Here is a 25,753-nt window from a genome sequence, read left to right as displayed (position 1 = left end):
TTGTCATACCTATCAAAATAAAATAAAAAAAAACCACATTGACAAAAAAAGGTTCTTGCGACCTCGAAGTGAAACAGACGTTGAAACATATTTGAAAAAGACGCCAGACGACACTTCATCCATGTAGTTTCCTTTTTAGTGAAACGAACTATGTCCGGAGTTAATCTGAACATCGGAAGGTAAACTAACGTGACTTTTTCAGCTTTTATTTTGAAGAGTAAGTTCGTCTGCGTTTTGTCGTAGTGACGGAACGCTCCAATCGCTGACAGGCAGCTGCCAGTGTCTCGTGTTGTGATTGGTGGATGGTTGTTGACCGGTAAGCCAATCACCGAGCGTCGCACTGACCCGCGAGGCACATTACCAACGTGGGACCGGACGGTGCTGCTCAAGGTGAGAGGACACGACATGTATGTATGTTATGTCACGTGTGTATGAATATAATATAATATATATATATACTTACAAAGACATTTTAAATTGTAAACAATAAAAAAAAACGCTACATAGTATTTTTGTTTAAAGCCATAATAAGCCGGACCGGAAACGATGCTACGTTATAGTTAGCTTAGCTAACAAGCTATCCTGGTAAAACAAGTCAGGCAGGTTTTCTAACAAAGTTATTAAAATAACGCAGCTCGACTGCACTTTAAGCACTTTTCACTACATATTGAACAATGTCACGTTTAATTGACGAAGATAAATGTCAACAAATGGAGAGCATGTCGGTCTGTTGGTGACAAATGTCGTTTTCTTTTTGTATTTAACCCTCAACAACAACAACAAACACTTTTTATTTTCCTTCCAAAGTTTCACGAATTGAAGTAAAAGATTTGAAGACTTGAGATAAATCCACCTGATGCAAGCAGAGAACAAAAGTGTTGTGTTTGTATTCGTGACTCCATTTAGATTTAGACTTTATTTAATCTCCCAGTGAGGAAATTTAGTCATGACGGCATAGAAACACAAAAAAGATGCACACAAGATGGAAAAAATGTACAAACACGTATAAGATGGATAAAAAAAGATTTTCCTCTTGGGGGTTGTGTATTTTAACCGTCATTGTTGTGTTTTTTTCTTCCTCGCTGCGGCAGCATGGGCGTGTTGTCGACGCTGGTGAGAGGTCTGATCCGAGGCGCCGACCGAATGTCCGAGTTCACCAGCAAGCGAGGATCGAGGACGCACAACAAAGGCCGAGGCGCCAGGCCCACCGGGCTGAGTCTCTCCAGCAGGAAGTTCCTCACCATCCGGGCGATGATCCCGGAGTTCGTGGTGCCTCACCTGGAGGGATTCAAACTCAAGCCGTACGTGTCGTATCGCTCGCCGAAAGGCTCGGAGCCGCCGGTCACGGCGCAGAGTTTGTTCGCCGAAGTCGTGGCGCCTCGGATCAAGTCGGACTTCGAGGAGGGAAAGTTCAGCCGAGGGCAGCTGGAGAAGTACGGGCTGGAGCCCGAGCAGGACGGGAAGCTCTTCAAGCTGTATCCCAAAAACTACGTGCGTTAGTGACGCGCGAATGAACAAGACTGAATCTGATCACGAATCGCCACGCACGCAATTTCATTAAAATGTAAAATGATCCGACGCCGTTTCAATCAGGTGTTTTTTGTTGCGGTGAAATTAAATGCAGTGTTTTAATAGTCTGTGTTATGTGTCTCGTAGACGATCGGCTAACTCGGGTGACGTTAAACACGGGTAACCGGTACAACGATTGGAGCCTGCCGACTTTCTTTTCTGACGTTTTTTTTCCAGGGAGAGAATCGATCGGCCGGTGGGCGGAGCTTTTGGCGTGTTTTCAATCCGTTGTATCTCGAACTTTTAACCTGCTTCCGGAAACCGGGGTTAAGTTTGTCGGTTACCACGGCGATCCAGATCTAGTCTCAACGCACCTCGCTGATCTCGCGTCATAAAACAACCCCCCCCTTTGATTAATGGTCGATATCTGATCGATAATCATCAGTCAGCAGGTTTACTGATGATCGTGGTTTCACCAGACTCCATTGTTATTTCCTACAATTTAACAAACAGAAACAAACTGGGAAAAAAGCAGCGAGGTTTTGCATCAAGCTCACTCAGAGTGTGTATCTGAATCACGTATTCAAAACAAAAGTCAACAAGACTCATTCGTATCCTCCACAAGTACCCGATTCATGCGTTAAAAAAAACAAGATGACGACAGCAGGAAGTTGTGAGGGTGAACGTCTGTATTGCTCTCGTTGGTTACAGGACAGAAGGATTATAAACAATTTTATATGTTTTAAATACAACGTTTATAAAAATCTGTGTCGTTATGAAAATAGAGGGTTTTTTTTTTTTGCTAGTTGCATAACTGTGTGATGGAAGTTATAACAGCCTATCGGGACCCTCGTTTATAGTCGGTCTGTACATTGCGATTAAAGGATATTTCTATAGTGCCGTTTCGGCCGGCGCCCCGTCGGGAGTCCAGTCCCAACGCCACACGTGCAGCATGTGGTCGTAGAAGGAGCAGCTGGCCAGCAGGCAGGACAGCGAGGGAGCGTCGGGGTTGAGGGGGGGAGGGATGGAGGTGGAGGAGGAGGGGGGCGGCGCCGCCGCCAGCCCCTCGGGGATGTAGCGTCCGGCGTCGTCCTCCAGCGAGGTGTCGAAGCTGGCGGTTGGAGACTCGTACTGGATCCTCAGGTGTCCTCCTCCTCCTCCTCCTCCTCTTCCTTCTCCTCCTCCATCGAGGCTTTCCTTTGGTGCTTTGGCGGCGGGAGGCGAGCCGGGAGCGGCGGCGTCCTCCAGGGACAGCCTGGACCAGTCGGCTCCGTACGCCAGCGAGTTGTGGAGGATGTAGGAGGCGACGACCGGACAGGCTCCTCCTCCTCCTCCTCCACCCTCTTGAGGAAGAAAAACGACCAGGGTTATTTAAAAATTATAATAATTTTAGACTTCAATCACATCTTTGTCTGCAATTAATATTTCGATTAACAAGACATTAACATTTTTTTTAAATATATAAAAATGAGGTTCCTAATTAATCTGCTTTAGTGTCGTTACGTGTAAAGAATCAAAGAGGAAGTCGAACTCGACAGGAAACAAAAGTGACGTCCTGTGAAACCCACCGAGCGCCTGCTGGCAGTGCAGGACGTGGAAGTCGTTGTGCATGCAGGCGGCCAGCAGGAGGTGCTGATGGGTCGGATGCCACTTCAGCCTCCACACTCCTCCGCCGACGGGCGTCTCGGCGAGCGGCTGCCGCATGTTCCTGCCGTCCCACAGCGCCACCTGCTCGTCGTAGCTGCCGGTGGCCACAATGTGTTCCCGGTGTGGGTTGCTGTGGATGCTGCACACGCCCATCGAGTGCCTTCAAAATAAAACGTTTTCCGGTCACCGAACTGTTCAGAAACGAGGCGGTCGACGCCGACAATCAAGACGTCTCGCTACCTTTTACTGGTGAAAGTGGGACTGGAGGAGCCGAGCCGAAGGTCCCAGCCTTTCAGTTTACAGTCGTCCCCGCCTGGTGAGAAAACACACACACACACACGCATGTTTGTTCAGCTATCTTTGTGAGGACATCTGCTGACATAATGCATTCCCTAGCCCCACCGCACCCTTTCTTAACCGTAACCACGACAACAATGTGACAAACCCCCAACCACCAACCAAAAATCTAATTCAAATTTTAACCCTCAAAATGTAGTTTGAAGGGTCAAAAATTTGTCAAAATATCCTCATAAATAATCTAAAATGTAAAGTGGTACTCTCAAAGATAGTTATACAAGTAAACACACACACACACTATCAAAGATACAGAAACCTGTTGCCACGTCACTCCCAACGGGTATCATTATGACTACAAGGTGAAGACTTTTAAAATAAAATCCATAAGGGATGAACGATAAAAGAAAATCTGCATTTTTAGAATATTATTATTATTCTGACCTAATTAATTACAACTAATCTGATAAGTGACAGGTTGGTGAATAAAAAAAAAAACCAAATTGAATTGAACGTATTCGATCTGAAAAGTGCGACATTACCAGAATAAAGCAGCTGCGTGTCCCAGTAGGAGAAGGCTGCGATCCAGGCCTCGAAGTCGTGAGCTTTCCACTGAGACAGAGCCGTCAGGGCGCCTTCGGCCGGAGAGATCACGCTGACGCAGCCGGCCGAGTCGCTGCACGCCACCCGCACATCGCTGCTGCGGACGTTTTGGGACACGACCACTGTGAGTTTTTTTTTAATTTTTTTAACAGTATTTAACAGTGTAAACATCCAGCAGGAGGCGCTCCGGGTTGCCGGTTACCTGTCCATCCTGCCGGTGGACCAGTCCAGCGACAGAGCCAGCCGCTCGGCTCCGACCTCCAAGCTGCTGAGAGGCTGCAGACTGCGGCCGCCTGCCTACCGGAGACACACGGGCTTCATGAATGCAGACATTGAACACTCACAGCACAGTAAAAACAAAATGTGCTCAATGCAGAGGTGCTGCAATACCAGCGAGTGCCACTAGAGGTCGGCTCCAAAAAAGCCTCCAGCTCCATAGACTCCCATTCAACTTCTCTCATTAAATATAAAGTCAATAAACTTTTTCCACGAGTTCTCTCGGTGTTGTTAGCTAAAGTTGCTCCTTTTAATTAAATTTCTGGAGGTCCATCTGAAAATAATCCCTCATTCATTTGAAAATTAGCCTCAAAAAGCAGTCAATCTGTTTGATTGACAGGCCTGTTGTGCAGTCAGGTTACAGCTCGTCCAAATATGGTCACTTCCCGCTCCCAACTAGCAAAGACGGCTTTTAACTTCCATCATCCTGCAGGTTCTTTTGACGTCTCATTCCTCACCTGACCGTCCGACAGCGTGAACAGCTGCAGCTGTCCCGTAGCGGCTGCCATCCCCAGAACTGCCCGGTCCGACAGGGGAACGTGGCACCTGAAGAAAATGAAAAACAAATGAGCAAGAAGGAAGTAAAGCAGCAGACACCATTGGAAAAAAAACAACAAAAAAAACCCCTCGCTTCTCACCATTTCAGATCTAAAATGGCTGCTGTGTCGACGCGCTGCAGCTCGGCGAGAGGAGGGCTCATCGGTCCTTCCCGCCGGAATTCGAAGAGGTAGAGACGGCCGGTCCGGCTCGGGGCGGCGGCGTCTTCGGCTCCCTGCAGGGCAACGAATGACGAGACGGTATTAAGCACGACGAAGTCTGTATGAACGAGGAGCAAACTTTTTTTTTTTTTTTTTTTAACTATAATGAAGCTGCAGCTGCTGAATGACGGAAGGTCTAATTGCAGGTGCATATTTCATGAAATTAATTTATTATTTGATGTGTGCATCAATCAGTCCCTAAAATCAGTAAAAAAAAAAAAATGTATTTATACCTCATATAAAAATCACCGGTGACTTTCTAACGTTTTGATCCGATATCTCCCAACATAACCTGCTCGGGTTAAGTTTGCAGCTTCGGTTACCATGGTGATCTAGCTCACCTTCCCTGGCTTTTGGTCTCAACATATAACCATGCTTTGTAGGTAGTACACCCCCCTCCCCCCCTTCTGGGCTGCAGGTTTGAGAGGGGGGGGGGGGGGCTGTGTACCTGTTGGTAATCCAACCTTTTTCATAAAAGGATGCAAGTTCTGGTTTTACTGATCCGAAGTGTTTCCAAATCAACAGATGATGAGAAGAGCAACGAGGACAGCAGTCACGTGTTATGATGGACCACGTGACGTGGTTCTGTTTTTGGACCACAGGTGTTTAAGGGGGAAGGGGGGGCCGGGGGTGTCACCGTTACCCCTTTCTGCAGCTGATACGTCCCGCAGGCCAGGACGTCGTGGCTCGACGGTACCGGACACCACTCCACCGTGTCGGCGCTCAGCTCCGTGTCGAACACCTGCAGGCTGCGCGTCCTCGACTTCCAAGCCATGACCACCTGCTGTGCATAACGTCACCGTGCGGCGCGATAGCTGTAAAAGAAAACATATATATGTATAACTAAAGTAAACTCAAGATACGTCTACGAAGTAGCATAATAATCCGCTCGGTTGCTAAGCTAACCTAAACTATAAATGAACGGTTCGGTCTCGCGCGAGGCAAACCGTCACCACGTGGACACTTCAGACAGGAAGCGAATATTTTAGGGGAAGTAATTAAAATGTCCGAAGTGAATCTAACACGGATAAATAACACTGAATGTCCACAGAAAAACAACAACAACAACAACATTATCAACAAAACTCACATGGGTGTCCGAGCGTTGACTGCGACGCTCTTTGCGTGCTTACGTCATCGCTGGGCGATAGTGGTGCATTCACGTACCACAGCAAAAAAAAAAAAAAAAAAAAGGAACCCACAGCAATAGACATTCAAAGGACTCGGAAAGGCAACGAATTTTAGGGATTGTTTTTTTTTGTTTTTTGTTTTGTCATCGTTAGTCAGAGTTTAGGATTTGTAACGAGGGAAAGGAGCAGTTTCACGCTTCGGTTTGTTGCTGCAGTTATTCCGTTAGTATGGTGACATCTGCTGGTCAAACGCTTGTATTTCATTTGCGTAAAAACTTGTGACTTCAACACGATAACTTGCTGTTCTTCTTCTTTTTTTTTTTTTTTGCCGGTTTATGATATAAAAACAAATTTAAAAAAAACAACAACACCACTTTAATTGTGAGTCTATTACTTTGCTTTATTTATTTATTTATTTTTTATTATTAATATATTTTCCGTTGGTGACGTAGCAGGGCCTCGTCCGCCGGTCGGTCACGTGACCTCTCGGCGTCGCGCCGTCACACCGGGAGGACCGAGCAGCCGCCCGTCGACACAAACTCTTCGTCGAGTGAAACGTCGCCGGTTCGCGAGCGGGACGAGATGGATTTCAACGTGAAGAAACTGGCGTCCGGCGCCGGACTGTTCTTCACGCGAGCCGTCCAGGTAACGACAACCAGCTGCGCGTGCCAGAGCGACGCTTCCGCTCGCTTTTCTCGTTGACAGCCGGCCGTTACCGACGCCGGTACGTTTCGCTGCGTCTGAGGCGGACAACGTTTCTCGGTAATTCAGCGACGTCCCCGGTCGTGGTTTTAGGCCGGTGGTCGTGACGAGACAACCGACCGTCGGGGCAGTTGTTGTTGTTGTTGTTGTTGTTGTTAGCCGCCGGGGTTACCTTACTTTACGGAGCGTAACGTAGCAACGTATTCGTCATTGATGAGGTTAAATGACGTCAGCCAACTGCCATGTTCAGGTTCACGGTAATTCGTTCGGATAAGTTTGGAGGGTGACAGGACGAGGTGGGACGTCAAAGGGACGAGGTGGGACGTCAAAGGGACGAGGTGGGACGTCAGAGGGACGAGGTGGGACGTCAGAGGGACGAGGTGGGACGTCAAAGGGACGACGAGGGAGCCCGAGCAGCTCGTGAACCGGACCCCCTCGTGACGTCACCACGTCACGTTGATCTCGCTCTCTCTTTTTTTTTTTTTTTTGCAGCTGCAACCATTAGTCAATTAATCAATTACTTAACGGGCAGAAGATTATTCTTCAGCTATTTCAATAATGGATTAATCTTTTTTTTTTTTTTGAGCAGTGTAGGAAATTGATCAAATATTTGGGAGGCAACTTTTGCCGTTGTTGTTGAAAAACAATGTTTAAAAAAAACAAAAACAAAAACATTAGACTGATTTAGTGCATAAAGTTGCTGTTTTTTTTGTTGTTTTTTTGTCATGTGATATGAGCCCAGATTAAACCAACATCACCAACGTGTGCCAACAGGAGTAAATATAAAGCACATATATGTATAATTCACAAGTTACCTACAAACATAGTCTGAACAACAACAATTTATCAAAATTAGATTGAATGAAATTATGGCTAACGGTGGCCTAAATTTGTGAATATAATTAATTCTTCACAATCTCAAGGAATTGTTTTGCTCTTTGATAAAAATTTTCAGTGTCATTTTGGGCATTTTTGCCTTTTGCCCCACTTCATTTCCAACGCTAGTTTTGAGTCCTTTTGTTGTTGTTTTTAAATAAAAAAGTAAAAAATTTCTCCGATTGAAGCTTCCTAAATGTAAATAATTATGGTTCTTTTAGTCCTTTTGTGTAAATGAATTGAATATATTTTAACAGTGGACTGTTAGTCGGGCTTATCGACAGATTTAAAGAAAAACGAATCGATTAACTGAGAAAATTATGGACAAATTCAATAATAGTGAAAGTAATCTTTTCATGAATAATAATTATTTAATAGTAGATGCCAACTGATATTTGATTTTTGACTGAAACTGAGGTTCAAACATTTGCAATAGAGGCAACTTTATTGTCCAAAATGACATCGGTGGCTTGTAAACGCGGCCGCGAGTGTAATCAATAATGAAATAAGTTTTCATATCGGACGACATCCATTTTAAATCTCCAGAACCAGACATGTGTGAGTTTTTGTTCTTTCGTCTTTGCGCTCCGCCTCAGTTCACGGAGGAGAAGCTGGGCCAGGCGGAGAAGACGGAGCTGGACGCTCACTTCGAGAACCTGATGAGCCGAGCCGACTGCACCAAACTGTGGACGGAGAAGATCTTCAGGCAGACGGAGGTCCTGCTGCAGCCCAACCCAAGTATGGCATCACGTGGTGCAAAAAATCTGGAGTAAAAGTCTCCAAGCAGAACGACTGCCAGCTCAGTGCGCACTCAGCGGCCATTTTATTAGACTCGGTCTGAAAATAAAACACAAACGATTTAATGAAGCTCGTAAATGTTCGGTTTTTGTTGACATCGTTGGAATCGATAAAAGTTTCTGACACACGATGAGAATAAATTACACGGTAAAATAATGATTTAAAAAAAATATTTTTTTAGAAAAATGAATAAACACTTATGTACACAAAAAAATTCGGTGGTACTGTACGGCATTATATTTGCTGCTGTTGCTAATTAATTTCATTTTTTTATGAGTAAAGTGCCGTTGAGTTCAACACTTAAACTTAAACATCCGTGACGGTGTCGACAAAAACGGGATGTTACTGAGGAAAAAAAAAACTAAAACTTTTACGCCGGAGAACTTTTTATCCGAGCAGTTAAAAACGTGTTCGTTTAGATGAATTGAGTTGAGTTTAAAGGTGCCCTGTGGAGAACAAACTAAAGTTACGTGTTGTATATCCTGTCCTAAAGCTGATTTGTTAGCTATTTAAATTTGTGCATGGTCGGCAGAATAGTCTGAAACTGTGTGTCTCGTGTGTGTGTGTGTGCGTTTGTGTCTTCACGTACAACACAACACAAAACCCCCTGAAATATTTGCTCTCTAGCACCACTAGTGCTTAAAAAACACCACAGGGCAGCTTTAAAAAAAATGGGGCTGGCAAATACACATGTAAAAAAATTAAAAAAAACACTAGTATGGTCGTCATAGCGACAGGAAAAAAGAACACACATGACCCTTATTTATAGCGTTATTAGACGTCTTTATAGGCTTTGCAGTGATATGGATGACGAGGGGGCGTCTAACTTGTGACTTTTTGATTCTCCATGCCACAGTTGATCACACTGGTGAGTACACCCCCACCCCCACCCCGTACCCCTCCACCCCCCACCCCTCCCCGCCCTTCTCCAGGGCCCCACCGTGGAAAAAAAACAACCTTTCATGCCTTTTTGAAAATGAAGCTGCACAAGAAGTTGAAAAACAGGACCCCCCCCCCCCCCAAAAAAAGAAAATAAATAAATAAATAATCTGAATGAAGTCAGCTGTGAAACCACACAGGTTTAAATCAGTGACTCAGTTTCAGCCTCCGTTTGACCGGCTTCCACCAAACTGTTATTTTCTATTATTTCTATTATAGAGGAGATTTTCCCATCTCGTCTCCATCTTGCTTTTTAAAGCCGAAGCTTTAATATTTGTGGTTTTCTGTCCATATTTTTATGGATCTTTAACAGTTTTTTATCTTGTCAGGTTTGAGTCTTTTTGTCAAAATGTTGCAAAATATTCACGGGAGCTTTCAATTTTTACTAACTTTCAACGAAATATGTTGTTAACAGGAACCGGACTGAAAAGTATTGCAGCTTTAAAAGTCACCTTTCCAAACTACGCTCGCTTTATTCACAAAAATGAACTCATCATTTACAATCAGCTCGGCTGCCTCTTCCTCCTATCAGCAAAACAAACCTGCTGCAAGTTAAACTGGAAAAATCGAAACAACCGGAAAAAAACAAGACGTGAACGTGACAACCGGCATGTGAATGGCGAAAATGTAAAATTTAAGTTTTATACAGTTAGTTTTACAGCTTCTAGTTGTGAGAGACTGCACTTTGTTTTTGTGCACAGTTTGTGTTGAATTGAGATGATTTAAACAGCATCTCAAGCTCTTATTTTGAAAGGCTGACGTAGTCGTTTGTTTCTATATTACAGTCACAGACCGTCTGTTCTGGAAACATACGTCACCTTCAGTAGTTTTTAATTTGTTTTACTTTTAGACACGAGTTCAAAACAGAAATAAAACATTATTAATAAAGTAAAATATTTCTATGATGTGCAGCTTGTTTATTATCAAAGGAAGTGATTACATATTTCTTACTTTGTCAGGTAGTGCTTGAAAAAAAAAAATGGATTTTTGTTGTTGTTGTTGTTGTTGTTTTTTTTTTTTTAATTCCACCAATTTTGCCACAAATTGTTTTACTTAAAACTCAGAGAAAATCTGCTCAACAATAGTTTCGCTTGTAATATGGACAGAAAACCACACCTCGGATGATGAAGACGATATTTCAGCTGTGAAGAAGAACCGATAAACTCTCATTGATGAGTGAAGCTGGTGGAACAGAGTCAGAATTCAGAAACAGGATTTCAGCTTTCAACCGTCGTCTCATTTATTTATTTATTTGACCATTTCCCACACAGTTCACGTTCATCGTGGCTTTTCCATGTCTTCCTCACGTCACCTCTTAACGGTTCATCTCTCCGGCTTCATATCTGTGACAGTGTGTAGTGATTAGTGTGTGTGTGTGTGTGTGTGTGTGTTCAACAAACTCTTTTTCCTGCAGGTTTCTGTCACATGAAGAGTTTTCCACAAGTATTCACTGTTATGACCCGTTGGACAGCGTCAGAAGCGTGTTATGAACAGTAGATCACATTTTATAGAGTTAAAACAAGACTATTGTAATTGATTACAAGTATTTTGAACAGGAAATCATTATTTTAAAAAAAAGGATGAAACAAATCAAAATTACAGAATGACACAAAAACAAGAATGTAAACCAAAGTTGTCCTGATCAAGTCTGAAATTGAAATCATAGAAATATTATTAAAACAGAATTATATAAAAGTGAATTTCAAAATTATAATTATTTAACTACATTTAAGTTGAATACAGTGAAGGAGGCCTTTGTATTTTGTGATTTCTTTTTCAGAGACGTCCTGAGAAAAAAAACACCAAACGAAAGCTTGTTCGTCAGATTTGTTTTCTTCTTGATGAGTATTTCCTGTTGTTATCTTCATTCTGTACTTATGGAAAACATGTTTATTTGAAGTGCAGCCGTGTAATTCACCAGATTTGACGGTCTGGTGTTACATAATAATCATTCGACTGTTGTGTCATTCTGGTAGTTTTAAAGCTCCGTATCATTTTCAATATTGTTATTAGATTTGCTAAAGCTGACACAAGGAACTATTTTGAGTCCGGTCTGAACACTCTGTTATTTAGAAGGACTTTGATTTGCAGTGTGAAGCTCTGCAAACAGACAGACGAGGCTTTCTCAAAGGATTTTATTTAACTGATGACATATATTTTTTTTAGCAGCGGACAAAGTAACAAGAACCTTAAAAACATTTCTGTGTATATATTTAGACGTATTGATTCAATTCAATGACCATTTTCTGATTTCGAAGCAACCCACTACATGAAATTTGTCACAAGGTGCAGTTATTGAGCCCCTTTACGTTGTAAGGTGTTCATGTTATTTTGTCCCGCTATGTTTTTCATACAAAAGTCAGTTTTTATTTTCAGATGCTGCAGTTGGATAAAAGAAGCCTCTCATGTTTTGATTAAATAATAACTACTCCCAACAATTTTGAGAATAAAGTAGAAATTTTGAGAATAAACTAAATATTTAAACGCAAAATTAAAAAAAGTAGTAGTAGTAACCATAGTAACCTACCTTGCCTCGTGGTAAACGTTTGACTGGCATGGCTTCATACAGAATTCATATTTAAATAGATGATGTACAAAAGTAGATAAATCTGGCATCGGGTTGTTTTGTGTTTGGAGGCTTTGTTAATAAATACACAAAGATGGAAGAGCTGGAAAGTATTTTTGAAGTATTTTGCTTGAATACAGTGTTGTTGTTGTTTTTTTTATTTGAGTTTTTACCGATTGAACTTTTTTCTTTGTTAACAGCTGCAGTTTCTTTGCAGCTAAAGATCTCAGCTGCTCAACATAAGCCATCCAGTAACAGTATAAAAATGTACAAACTGGTTTATCAGCACATTGAGCAGTTACACAATTAAAAATGACACTTTCAAGTAAATGGATCAATAATTTAATAAAAGTGCAAAATCAAGTGCAATGGGGTCCTATAACAGTTCTTTATTTTTGTTGTACAGGTACTTCTTTTAATCTTAATGTTTGGCCACCAGGGGGCTGAAATGTGTCAAAAAACACCTCCACCATATGCAGAATCACAAACTTACATGTTAATAAAAAGCAGCTTTTTGCTCCTCCAGCAGACAGAAGTTCAAAAGTTGCTCTTTTTTTTGGGTCTAGTTTTTATTTAGTCTAGTTTCTTAGTTTTTTCCTGCTATGTGGTGAATTAAACCGCCCCGACTGTCTCTGCAGGTGCCCGAATCGAGGAGTTTTTCTACGAAAAGTTGGACATGAAGGTGCCGTCCAGGGTCACCAACCCACAGCTGTTGGGTCAGTACATGCAAGATGCAGCGAAGGACTTCGGTCCCGGGACTCCATACGGTGAGTAAGAAAGTTACCAAAAAAAACAATCTTAAAAGGGGTGAATAATTCAGATTATGACTTCTGACCAAATGCAAGTTTCCTCTCAGCATTCCTGTCTCATTTTTAGTTTTTTTATAAACTATTTTATCTCCCCTGTTTATATCAATTCAAACTCTGTAAATATTTAGATTATCTGCCAGTATAATGAATTGCAACTCAACAACAGCACAAACTCCGACACGAACGTCACAACATTTACAAGCAGGCAAATTTGTAACTGCTGAATCAAGAGCGCTTTAGTTTTATCTTAGTTAGAAGACAGATAAATGGAAAACTTTGTGCAATGTTTTAGACGCCTGGTATTTACATACTTCTTCCGCTGCATGTCTGCCGACCCCACAATTTCGTACAGGCCAGTAAATCAGTTTTAAATATTTAAACTGTATGATGTAAGAATATCCTGTCTGCAAGCAGATAGCAAAATAAATTCATTAAATGAAATGTTAATGCAAGACTCCATAACTGAATGGGCAGATATTTAAAGCGATTTTCTGCTTAAAGCGTTTGAAGAATATTAGATTAAACTAATCTACTTTTTCTAAAGGAAAACAGTTTTATTTCAGCAAAATTATTGAATTTACAGAGCAGAGGTTTTAAATTTGTTTTTTTTTGTTCGTTCAGGACTCTTTTATATTGTGTATACAGTGGGTACGGAAAGTATTCAGACCCCTTTAAATTTTTCACTCTTTGTTTCATTGCAGCCATTTGCTAAAATCAAAAAAGTTCATTTTATTTCTCATTAATGTACACTCAGCACCCCATCTTGACAGAAAAAAACAGAAATGTAGAAATTTGTGCAAATTTATTAAAAAAGAAAGACTGAAATATCACACGGTCATAAGTATTCAGACCCTTTGCTCAGTATTGAGTAGAAGCACCCTTTTGAGCTCGTACAGCCATGAGTCTTCTTGGGAATGATGCAACAAGCTTTTCACACCTGGATTTGGGGATCCTCTGCCATTCTTCCTTGCAGATCCTCTCCAGTTCCGTCAGGTTGGATGGTGAACGTTGGTGGACAGCCATTTTCAGGTCTCTCCAGAGATGCTCCATTGGGTTTAGGTCAGGGCTCTGGCTGGGCCAGTCAAGAATGGTCACAGAGTTGTTCCCAAGCCACTCCTTTGTTATTTTAGCTGTGTGCTTAGGGTCATTGTCTTGTTGGAAGGTGAACCTTCGGCCCAGTCTGAGGTCCAGAGCACTCTGGAAGAGGTTTTCTTCCAGGATATCTCTGTACTTGGCCGCATTCATCTTTCCTTCAATTGCAACCGGTCGTCCTGTCCCTGCAGCTGAAAAACACCCCCATAGCATGATGCTGCCACCACCATGTTTCACTGTTGGGATTGTATTGGGCAGGTGATGAGCAGTGCCTGGTTTTCTCCACACATACCGCTTAGAATTAACGCCAAAAAGTTCAATCTTGGTCTCATCAGACCAGAGAATCTTATTTCTCATAGTCTGGGAGTCCTTCATGTGTTTTTTGTCAAACTCTATGCGGGCTTTCATATGTCTTGCACTGAGGAGAGGCTTCCGTCGGGCCACTCTGCCATAAAGCCCCGACTGGTGGAGGGCTGCAGTGATAGTTGACTTTGTGGAACTTTCTCCCATCTCCCTACTGCATCTCTGGAGCTCAGCCACAGTGATCTTTGGGTTCTTCTTTACCTCTCTCACCAAGGCTCTTCTCCCACGATTGCTCAGTTTGGCTGGACGGCCAGGTCTAGGAAGAGTTCTGGTCGTCCCAAACTTCTTCCATTTAAGGATTATGGAGGTCACTGTGCTCTTAGGAACCTTGAGTGCTGCAGAAATGATTTTGTAACCTTGGCCAGATCTGTGCCTTGCCACAACTCTGTCTCTGAGCTCCTTGGACAGTTCCTTCGACCTCATGATTCTCATTTGCTCTGACATGAACTGTGAGCTGTAAGGTCTTATATAGACAGGTGTGTGCCTTTCCTAATCAAGTCCAATCAGTTTAATTAAACACAGCTGGACTCCAATGAAGGAGTAGAACCATCTCAAGGAGGATCAGAAGAAATGGACAGCATGTGAGTTAAATATGAGTGTCACAGCAAAGGGTCTGAATACCCTTATGACCATGTGATATTTCAGTTTTGCTTTTTTAATAAATTTGCACAAATTTCTACATTTCTGTTTTTTTCTGTCAAGATGGGGTGCTGAGTGTACATTAATGAGAAATAAAATGAACTTTTTTGATTTTAGCAAATGGCTGCAATGAAACAAAGAGTGAAAAATTTAAAGGGGTCTGAATACTTTCCGTACCCACTGTATAGCAACAATTAAAAAAACATCTAACTTGGAATTTTTTTTAAATAAATCGGGAAAAGAGATGCTGTGAGGATTGTTTTCTGCATTACGTTACAGAATAAAGAACAAATTAATAAAAATAATCCCAACATTATACCCTCCCTCCAGGATTTCACTTTCAATTTCAGTTTTTGTTGTTGTTAAAACAAACAAATGCTTGATTTTTGAGTGTTTTTTTGGTTTTTGTTTTTACGGTAAATTTTATGGGAATTAGCAAAAATTGCAAGTTGAGGGAAACATTTTTTTTTTTTTATAACAGAAATAAAGAGTCGTATGTTATATATTTGACGTTACCTTGTCAAGTCCGGTTTTTCCTGGTTCCAATTTTTCCGGTTAAGCTGGCAGCAGTTTGTTTTGATGGTGAAGGAAACACGACTTTATGCTGTAATACTAACAGCACAGGTTCTGTTGACCAAATTTTAGTTGCATAAAAATTGGGGGAATTTTTGCAAAAATTGCTTGAATTTGCGTTAACGATTGCGACGTTACGATTTCCCAGAGACGGATTATGTTTGCTTTTTTATAAATCCAAGTGATTATGAGTTGTGAATTTCTTCCCTTTTCAAAACATCCGGAGACAATAGACAGAAGTAAATATTGATCGTTTATTTTGACGCTGTTGATGGTCTTCGCCAACGCTGGTTCCAACTTTCCGATCGATGCCCAGGGATTTTCCTGCCACGTCACACAAAAAGACGCACACGCCTCTTATACTGGATGCCTTTCTGGAGCGTCATGTTGTTAATAAACAGATCGGCACACGGAAACACAGTTTTAGTACCACTCCCTCAATCTGTTTGTGTATTGTTGCACCACATGATTGTAAATTAAGTACAGCAGCTGTTTTCGTCAGAGACGCCCACTCGTGAACGTCACCTGTCAAACACACCTTGGTCGTAAGAACTGATGGAATATACTCAGATTAATTCAGGAATGTGGAAACGGACCAACGGCTGAAGTTTTGGAAATAAATTCTGGCTCTAACATCAGAGAACAAAAAAATGCAATAATCAGGAAGCATCTAGATACACAACTCGTGCATCAAGGAAAATAGACAAAACACTGTATATAAAGAAGGGTTACAGTTTGTTATTTTTCACGTAGTTTCCCTTCCTCCCACACCAGTTTGGTCTCCTCTGCGTAACGGAAGTGCTCGGCATACTTGACTTGGCCCGTGCTGTTTTGGTTAAAGCTCAGCTATGTTACATTATATTACATTTCATTTATCTGACTCTTTTATCCAAAGCGACTTACAATAAGTTAATTTCAACCATGAGGGTACAAAAACCAGAACAACAAGAATCAAGAAAATACAATTTCTTCAAGAAAGCCAAACTACAAAGTTCTATCAGTAAGTTCCATGTTAAGATACTAAAGTTCTCCTAAGGTGAAGTCTGAAGAGATGTGTTTTTAGTTTGCGGCGGAAGATGTTCAGACTTTCCGCTGTCCTGATGTCGGTGGAGAGCTCATTCCACCATTTAGGAGCCAGGACAGTAAACAGTCGTTATTTCGTAGAGTGTTTTGTTCAGTGAGGAGCAACAAGCTGATTGGTAGAAGCAGAGTGGAGTGAAGGGGTGGAATGTAAGGTTGGACCATGTCCTGGATGGACACTGGACACGGTCTGTTCACAGCACAGTACGTAAGTACCTATGGTTGGAAACGGATGCAGGCAGTTACTGGTAACCAACGAAGGGAGCGGAGGAGGAGGAGGAGGACGACGAGGAGGAGCCGAGTAGTGTGAGGGAATTTAGGAGGTTAAAGACCAGTCGAGCTGCTTCATTCTGGATGAGCTGCAGAGGTCGGATGGCACTAACAGGTAGACCTGCCAGGAGGGAGTTACAGTAGTTTAGACGTGAGATGACCAGAACCTGGACCAGAACCTGGACCAGAACCTGGACTGCCTTCTGAGTGAGAAGAGGACGTATTCTCCTGATGTTGTGCAGCATGTATCTACAGGAACGCGTTGTTGCAGTGATGTTGGCAGTAAGAGAGAGTTGACTGTCGAGTGTCTCCGAGGTTCTTAGCAGTCAGGGTCGGGATAACAGAGTTGTACAAGGTAGTAGTCAGGTCGAGGGTGGGAGAGTCTTTCCCTGGAACGAAGAGCAGTTCGGTCTTGTCGAGGTTGATTTTCAGGTGATGTGAGGACATCCACTGAGAGATGTCAGTCACACAGGCAGAGATTCATGCTGCTACCTGTGTTTCAGATCGGGGAAAAGACAGGATCAGTTGGGTGTCATCAGCATATCTGTGGTAGGAAAAGACGTGAGTGAACGACAGAGCCGAGAGAGTCGGTGTACAGAGAGAAGAGGAGGGGACCCGGGACGGAGCCTTGAGGAACACCAGTAGTGAGAGGACAAGGTTCAGACACAGATCCTCTCCAAGTTACCCGGTAGGTGAGGTCGTTGAGGTAGGACGAGAACAGGGAGAGAGCAGAGCCTGAGAAACCGAGGTCCTGAAGGAGGAAAGAAGGATCTGGTGGTTCACTGTGAATAAATGTAGCTCTCCTGGTGTATGGACTTGATAGTTTTCTTTAATTAAAGGCAAATTTATCTCAAATATCTTAAAATTTCAATAAAATTTCTGCTGCAACAGGACTCGTGTCCACGGAGCGGTGTTTTTTTTTCCCGGTGACCGAGTGTTGTCTCCTCGTTTGCAGGCAGCACTTTGATCAAAGTTGGAGAGTGTGAGCGGCGACTCGGAGCGGCGGAGAGGGAGTTCCTCCAGACGTCGGCCATCAGCTTCCTCACCCCCCTCAGGAACTTCCTGGAAGGAGACTGGAGGACCATTTCGGTAAGTCCGAAACACCACATCTCACGTTTTTTTCACGTTTTTCATATTATCCGCACAGATCGTCCAGTTTCTACCTGGAAAAATGACAACATACAGCTTGATTTTTTTTTAATCATTTATGTGGATAAGAACAGTCATATTGTATAAAACTTGAGTGGGTGGGTCTCTGACTTTTCCCTGTGTTTAGGATTTTTTATTTTCCTAAATCGGTGTTTCCCCAACGGCACCCCCCCCCCCCCGAAAGAAACAAAACTACGAACAAACTCGTAGAACTGCAGTTACATTCAGTAACTACTATTTTTTTTTGCTTAGTTCCTGTTGCATCCGTTTTCATTGCAGCTCAGTGTGCGAGAGTTGTTTGTGCGTTTTACTGTCGCTGAAAGTCGTGCTAATTTGTCGTTTTTTTCTTCTTTGCTGTGTGTCTGTGTTTTGAGAAGGGGGCGGGGCCTCGGCTCACGCAGGTAGCCACGGGTGAGCGTTACGTTTTTGGGACTGCACAAAAAAAGAGAAAAGACGCGATTAAAAAGCGTAAAGTTAAACCTTCAACGGACAAAACCTCGACCTCGACCTCAAACTGCTGGAAACCAGAACAAGAGTATCAGCATTTTCAAAACGCTGCGCACCTGTATGTACTGAAAGTAGTAAGAATGCTAATGTTAGCAGATTAAGCTAGCAGTCCTGGCTCTCTGGCAATGTTAGACAACTAGAAGTTGTGTATGGGATTAAAACAAAACCACAAAACAAATTAACATTTACAAGACAAATGTCAATTTACACAACTCATGTTTTTTTTTGTAATCTTTTATCTCGGTCTCTGATTCAATTTGTGCATCGACTTAGTGTTTTTAAGCGGAAATATCTTTGTGAAAGTCCACCTGTGTGGGGAAGACTAGGGGCTTTTTTAAAAATTTCTTTGACACGTCACAACTTTCCAACAAGGGCCTCTTGTTTTACCTTCACATCGAAGTGGTTGGTAAGAAAAATACTTTTGAAGTGACAGTCGTTTTAATCGTATTTATGATCTCCGCCACGCCTGGTACACTTGTTCTGATGATGTCAGGGCAGAAATATGAAAATGCATCATGTTGATGGAGCAGAGCTGCAACTTTGTTATGACAATGGTACCATGTTTGTAAACAGAAGCAACTGATGTCAAGTGGGAAAACCCGACATCTGTCTCTTACGTCACAGCTGAATGAGCAGGATGTCTCGATTGCTTCACAACGAGCCGCACATACAAATAAATAAAAATAAAAGCGTCAGGGATTTAATTCATTTTTAAAATCAAAGCAAACTTCTGCGTTGTTTTCAACATTGGGCTGATATTATAATCATACTTTATTTTTTGTTTTGTTTTTACTTTTCATATAATATATTTTCTTGTCATAGCAACGTTGGTCGCTTATTTCACTCACAATGCGTCTCGTAGCATCTAAAAAATACAAAAAACACCCTTCTTGGACATGTTAATACATTCAGCGAGCGGTCGAGGCTTCTTCCTGTAAAACACTTTTGAGCTTCGCCACCGGAGGGCAGCGTGGTTGTTTTTGTTTTTTTAACTTTCATATGTTCGTGTTGACGTGTGGTCGTACAGAAAGAGCGACGCCTTCTGGAGAACCTCCGCCTGGACCTGGACGCCTGTAAAGCACGTCTGAAGAAGGCGAAGTTGGCTGAGGCGAAAGCTGCGGTGAGTCCCCTCCACCCCCACCTATCCCCCCCCCCCCCCCAAAAAATTTTTTTTAAAAAATTCTGCAACCAAAAACACACACACACACACACACACACACACACACACACACACACACACACACACACACACACACACACACACACACACACACACAACTCCCACTGTCATTTTGATGATTGCCCCACTGCGGCGTCAACCATGACTAACCAACTGTCTGTACATTAAGGGTGGTGGCGAGGGTGACGTGAGTATTAAACACGTTTTTTTTTAATTCTTTCAGTCTGACGCAAACCTCGGGTTGTTTTCCCAGTCTTTAAGGAAGTGCTTTGATTTAAATTTCAGTTAAAACTGTGAATAATTGGCAGAAGAAGAAAAAGCAAAAAAAAATAAGAAAAGCAGTGGACTGAAAAAACAACTTTGAACTCACTCTTTGCAGATGAAAGCTTGCAGTGTGATGGGACAGTTAAACACAGACTGGATGTAAAAATGGTCGTAGCTTCCCGGATCTGAAAAGGGAAGCTAATGCAGAAGTGCCTTAAAGTTGCAATACCACTGAGAGCCACTAGGGGGCTGAGACCAACAAACAAATAAAACGACAACCTGATGGTCCTTCTAAAAATGCTAGCCTTCAAACGGCGGTGTTTTGGGGGCGTGTCTCTGGTTTGATTGACATGTCTGGGGTCCAGCTGTTTCCCGATACGGGACAAAGCGTAAGCTCCTCTCCCAGCTTGTCCAAATACGGTCACTTCTGGGTCTCAAAACAAATCTGATCTATACAGTGTTGTTTGCTCAGATCTGAATGTGCCTTCATTTTTTTTTTTTTTGTGATCATTCCTCATTCAAAAACGCTCATTGAACATCAAAAAGATTTTACTATTGTTTTCTATGAACAGATATAACATTTTGAGATTTGGATTTGGTAGCAGCCTCTATGACTGGGCTGCATCTCCTTATAGCTTTTTACCTAAAAAAGAATTTACCTGAATATTTAATAAGATGTATCTGTAATAGAAATATACTGCAAACAGATCAGAACCAGGACTCAGGGAATTTAACTTAATGAACTGAATCCCAAAAAATTAGACAAGATAAAAAAAATAAAGGTTTGAGAGAAAAAGTGAAAAACTTATTGTGCATCTGCTGCAATCGTTGTCAACAAAGGCAGTATTATTTTATTTTTATGTTGGCATTACATTAGCTTTCAGCGTTGCCGCCTCGTTTGGATTAAACCTGATGAGACAACTTTTTGTTAACCACGGGAATATTTGGTCGAATATAAGACTTTAGACTTCATACATTGGGGCTTTTTTACTTTAAGGCTGTTAAAATAAGCAGAAATGGCTGCTATAAGACTTGTGAGGCCCGTAACCAAAACAGATTTTTTTTAATCTTGAGATAAAAATGGTTGCATGTGGGCCAAGAAGAACAACAACAACCTTCTTCTTACTATTACCAGTCCTGAAAAAATCTTCAGACTGAGAACATGATGTTGTTTTCCCAGTAGGGGGCTACGCAGCTCTAATATTTACCACTAAAGTCTTGACTCATCATAAATTCTGCACAAAAATCAGTTTATAAACAAAAGATTGTTCCTCGTCCCGATCGAGGCCTCGGGAGGGAACATCCCTTGAAAGCCCCTTCTGCTTTGGTTTTTGTTTCACCGTTGATCAGAATTTTTTTTAAAAAGAAGAAAAAGTCTTACTGATGATGATGATGATGATGATGATGATGAGGATGATAAATAAAAAAAGAAAGCCATACACTTGGCCGACTGACAAAAGGCATGTTAGCATGCGCATGATGACCTGCAGCTGACCGGCCTCGGGGGTTTTTAGTAATATAATCGGTGAGTGTGTCTTGTTGTCAGTGAACTAGATGGATGAGTCACCGGTTTTAGTGTGAGAGGTTGTTTACACACGGCCGGGTTATGTCACCGAATCTGCACCTTTTCCTCTACGGAGCTCAAGACACACCTCATGTGAAAGTGTGCCGCCGTCTCCCACCTCTGCAACCGGCAGCTTGTGATTCAAAACTGACCTTTAAAATTAAGACTAAATTACTCTAATTCAAATTGTATTAAAAAAATTTTTAAAAATAAATAAAAGTTGAGTAATTTAGTCTTAATTTTATGAGGCAAAATTGACATTCATTTTTTTTTTTTTTTTCAGAGTTGGAAAATGAGCTATTTGAATTTAATGAAATATGTAATATCGAAGGGTTTAGGGCAGGGGGGTGGAGGGAGGGGTGCAGGTGAATTATCAGACATGAATATCAATAACGTGCAGATTGAACATTCGTCCGCGCTGTCTTGCAGATTAAAGTGTTACTCGTCATGGTTTTCGTTCCTGCTGTGCTTTTCTGACTGTTTTGTATGCGTTTTTTTTTTTTTCTTTTTGCCTAAAACCTACCGTGCGGGACTTTTACAAACACGACCGCCAGTTACAGTCAAACCGAACAAGTTGACACGGTGCCGATGAAGCCCGCGATCGCAGATCAATCTCTCGCTGTTTCATAGTACCGTTTTGGAGTTTTAGTTTCTGGGTCGGAACAATTGGCAGTAAATGACGCGACAAGCGCCTTAAAACCGCAATACCACCGAGCGCCACTAGAGGTCGGCTCCAAAAAGCCTCCATAGACTCCCATTCAACTTCTCATTAAAATACAAAGTCAATATATTTTTTTTTTACACAAGTCATCATGGTGTCATTCGCTGAAGTCGCTCCTTCTTCTTAGTTTTCAGATGATCCATTCAAAAATAATTCCATTGTTAATTAGATATTAGGTTTCCGCTACAGGTGGGCGGGGCATAGTGTCCTCTGATCCCCAATCGGATCAGTCAGATTCACCGCTCGCTCCTCGCCCAGCTCGTCCAAATGTGGTCACATGTGGCGACGGCTGAAATACCGAACTGGTGACTGGAGACGGCTGGTTGGATTGGATGACGCTGCTGATACAAAACTCAACACTTCCTGTATCTGTTTCAGATTAAAAGCCATTTAGCTTTTCATGAGACGGTAAATTTATATGATTAATCCAGAACTACCGTAGCAGGATTTATTAAATTAAATTACTGGAAATATTTATTGACTATTGAATGTAAACTTATCACCGTAGAAAGAGTTGCTACGCAACCTCAGAAACAAAAGCCACAACCTAATTGTGTGAACATCAAAGCTCTCTTCTGTTACTAAAACAAATAACACTCCACCTGTTCAATTCATCGGAAATATAATGTTAGTTTTTTGTAAGCGGTGTTGTTGTAACTACGCTGACGGCCAGACGGGAGAGACAAAAGTTCCGCACTGCATGTTTTTAGCGTGGTTGCCGTGTATGAAGGTATTTCTGTGTTTATTATACAAGCAACCAAAAAAAAAGTTTTGAAAGCAAATTTCTCGCACTGCAATTAAAAATCAAGTTTGTGAGTAAAAAATATACAAACTGAGAATAAAATTATTTGCAATTTTTTTTTTGTTTTGGTCACAGAATTAAGAATTTTGCTGATGAAACTAGACTTTTTGGGTGCAAATTGAAAACCTTCGCTCTCAAGGTTTTTGACGTGACCATAGTTTTTTTTTTTTTTTTTCCTTTAAGCTCATTTTTTTATTTAGTTTTCAACAACATGACAACATGCATTTTCAGACAGTTACTGTCTTTGTCCATTTTTCAACTGTATGTCGTCTTTGCACGCATGATATTCAGGTACAATGCCCAATGCACAGAAATAACAACAAACAGCAAATAATGCTCACACCGAGAGAAAAAGAGGGGAAATAAGAATGAAAATAAACAAATAAATATTTCATTACATAAATAGATAATTAAATTAATTAAAAAGAATGGAATAAAAAGTAAGATAAAACAAAAGGGGGTAAAGAAATAATAATTGTCCACTCCTGAATGTAGTACCATAGGTGATATATTTGCTATTAGTTCAACCAGGGGGCCGAGCAACATCAAGTAGTAACCCTCATCGTATTAATAACGCTGCGACCTTTGGACCCTTAATGAACATGTGACACATTTAATTTGGAGCGTAGCCAGAATACCTATGTGATCGGCAGCAGGTATTCAATGTATTTTATTTCTGGTGTTCTGAAGAATCTGGTGTTTATTTGTCATTTAAATTCCCTGCAGGTGTTTCAGTTTGTAACTAGGTGTGCCTCTGTTCACATCTCCTCGCAGGTATTCTGTGGTATCACCTTGGTCATTGTTGCTTCTCATCTCTGCTTCATCTGTAAGGAATTATGCAGATTCATGACCAACCCAATATCTGACCGTTTCCTCCAGCCCGTCTCTAGATCATTAGATGTGAAGGTCTTCGTAGATCCGATGCTCGTTAATGTTGAAATTAACTTCAGGAGCCCATAAGTTGTTCTGTATTTTGTTCCACATTTTTCAAAGAGTGATCTTAGTCCAGTCTGCCACTTCTTTTATAGGTGCATCTAAAAAAAAAAAAAAAAAAAAAAAAATTTGTAAGGGTTCTGGGCATAATATTATATATATATATATATATAAATTATATATTTCTCAATATTAAGCCAGCGAATGTTTGTGCTATTCTGAATCCACCTTATCAAAGGTTTCAAGTCATATTTTCAGTTTGGAAGTTTAAGGCCTCCAGTTTAAAGTTTGAAGTCTAATTCTAAGACGCTTTTTTTTGCCGAATTATTTTATCAGGGTTATCAAAAAAATTATTTGGGAATTTTCTATAGGTAGAATCTGGAATAAGTGGAGAAGTCTGGGCCGAACATTGAATACTTTCAACACGACCGAGCAGGGAGACCACCGTTCCAGGTCTAATGCACCGAATTATTTAAAATTTTGAGAGCAAAAGTTTTTGACTTTTTTCTATTTGCAGCTACAAAGTCAAGTTTCATAAACAACATTTTTAATTCTGTGACCAAAACTGTGAGCAAAGTTGTTTGCAATGCAAATCATTTAATTCTGTTGATATATTTAAGATTTTTTTTTGGGGGGGGGGGGGGGGGGGTATTTCAGTGCAAGAAATTTGCCTGAAAACAGCTTCTTCTTTTTTTTTGCTCATATTATAAAGAAACAATAAATACCTTCACCGCCGTGTTCACGTCGAGCACACAACGGCACAAATGTGACACAACTCTACTGTTTCTGTAGATGGCTCCAGATTTTCAGGAAACCAGACCTCGCAACTACGTGCTCTCTGCCAGCGCCTCTGCGGTAAGAAAACAATTATGCTTTACAAACACCGGAACATAATATCAACTATCCACACATGGTGATTGACATTTGTTTGCATGCTTCTAAAATTCACTTGCTGTAAGCAGCGGTGAGATTAATGAATGTTTAACAGGGCGTCGTCTGGTAAAAGTGACATGTGTCAGCTTCTGTTGTTTGTAGTCCTGGCGTTGCCATGCCGTCAATAACAATCATCCAGCCAAACAGACGTGGGGCACTACTGAGTTTTAATGCCTACGTTTGTCTCGGGAACATTTTTGTGGCCGCCTTTTATTGAATCCATGTGTCACGTTAACCGCACCTTGTGTTATTTGATCCTCTGTTTGTTACAAACCGTTGCACTTTTTACTTATATTTTTCCGCCCAAAATGAATAATCCAACCGAGCAATATTGTCATCCATCGTCTCATTCATACGGCACATTCAGAACCAGGAGTAAACTCTTGGGCGATCACGTATTTAAAGTGATCCCGAGTCAGCTTGAGGATCTCCCAGATTAAGAGCGAGTCAACTCTCTAGAATTTTGGTCCTTTGAGAAAAATTCTCCACAATTGCAGGCCAGTTAGTTCATTTGATGTATTTCAGGGGTTTCCAGGTGTGATTGTCTGCATGATCGCAGCTCCCACTGTAACTATGTGAGTCTTTATCTGCAACAACAGGTAAATACTGTCATCTCAACTTCTTTTGCTTTTCTTAGATACAGTGGTTTGAAAAAGTGTTTGCCTCCTTCCTGATTTCTTTTTTTTTTGTGCATGTTTGTCACTTAAATGTTTCAGATCATCAAACAAATTTAAATATCAGTCAAAGATAACACAAGTAAACACAAAATGCAGTTT

At 41.5% G+C, this 25,753-nt stretch overlaps 3 protein-coding genes across 12 annotated transcripts in view; 2 read left to right on the top strand and 1 right to left on the bottom strand.

Moving 5' to 3' along the window:
- Nucleotides 1–341: 341 nt before the first annotated feature.
- On the top strand, nt 342–1,578 carry mrpl41 (mitochondrial ribosomal protein L41). The gene is made up of 2 exons (XM_069701544.1): nt 342–390; nt 1,092–1,578. Exon 2 carries the CDS (start codon nt 1,093–1,095, stop codon nt 1,498–1,500), a length of 408 nt encoding a protein of 135 aa, XP_069557645.1. The 5' UTR covers nt 342–390; nt 1,092; the 3' UTR covers nt 1,501–1,578.
- Nucleotides 1,579–2,180: 602 nt separating this feature from the next.
- dph7 (diphthamide biosynthesis 7) lies at nt 2,181–5,913 on the bottom strand. Its single transcript, XM_069701521.1, has 8 exons — nt 5,731–5,913; nt 4,968–5,101; nt 4,788–4,875; nt 4,256–4,350; nt 3,993–4,150; nt 3,397–3,469; nt 3,078–3,316; nt 2,181–2,852 (listed from the first exon to the last, which is right to left on the bottom strand). Exons 1-8 carry the CDS (start codon nt 5,860–5,862, stop codon nt 2,401–2,403), a joined length of 1,371 nt encoding a protein of 456 aa, XP_069557622.1. The 5' UTR covers nt 5,863–5,913; the 3' UTR covers nt 2,181–2,400.
- Nucleotides 5,914–6,693: 780 nt separating this feature from the next.
- The window catches only part of LOC138622604 (endophilin-B2-like), a 32,557-nt gene continuing 13,497 nt past the window's right edge, over nt 6,694–25,753 (top strand). The window contains exons 1-8 of one of the 10 annotated variants that reach the window (XM_069701493.1): nt 6,694–6,862; nt 8,392–8,533; nt 9,450–9,461; nt 12,737–12,865; nt 17,880–18,013; nt 19,608–19,700; nt 19,930–19,947; nt 24,837–24,899. In XM_069701493.1, coding sequence (XP_069557594.1) covers nt 6,800–6,862; nt 8,392–8,533; nt 9,450–9,461; nt 12,737–12,865; nt 17,880–18,013; nt 19,608–19,700; nt 19,930–19,947; nt 24,837–24,899 — 654 coding nt within the window. In that variant the 5' untranslated portion in view covers nt 6,694–6,799. Of the gene's footprint in view, nt 6,863–8,391; nt 8,546–9,449; nt 9,462–12,736; nt 12,866–17,879; nt 18,014–19,607; nt 19,701–19,929; nt 19,948–24,836; nt 24,900–25,753 lie in introns of all 10 variants that reach the window. The other 9 variants (XM_069701490.1, XM_069701496.1, XM_069701491.1 and 6 more) reach the window with 9 other exon arrangements.

This window comes from Brachyistius frenatus, unplaced genomic scaffold (genome assembly GCF_029030835.1).
Source record: "Brachyistius frenatus isolate BFR_SWC_R1_liver_20210118 unplaced genomic scaffold, ASM2903083v1 Contig_37, whole genome shotgun sequence".
Classification (NCBI taxonomy): domain Eukaryota; kingdom Metazoa; phylum Chordata; class Actinopteri; family Embiotocidae; genus Brachyistius; species Brachyistius frenatus.
Note: the sequence above shows the minus strand (reverse complement) of the source record. Positions and strands in the feature narration are given on the sequence as shown.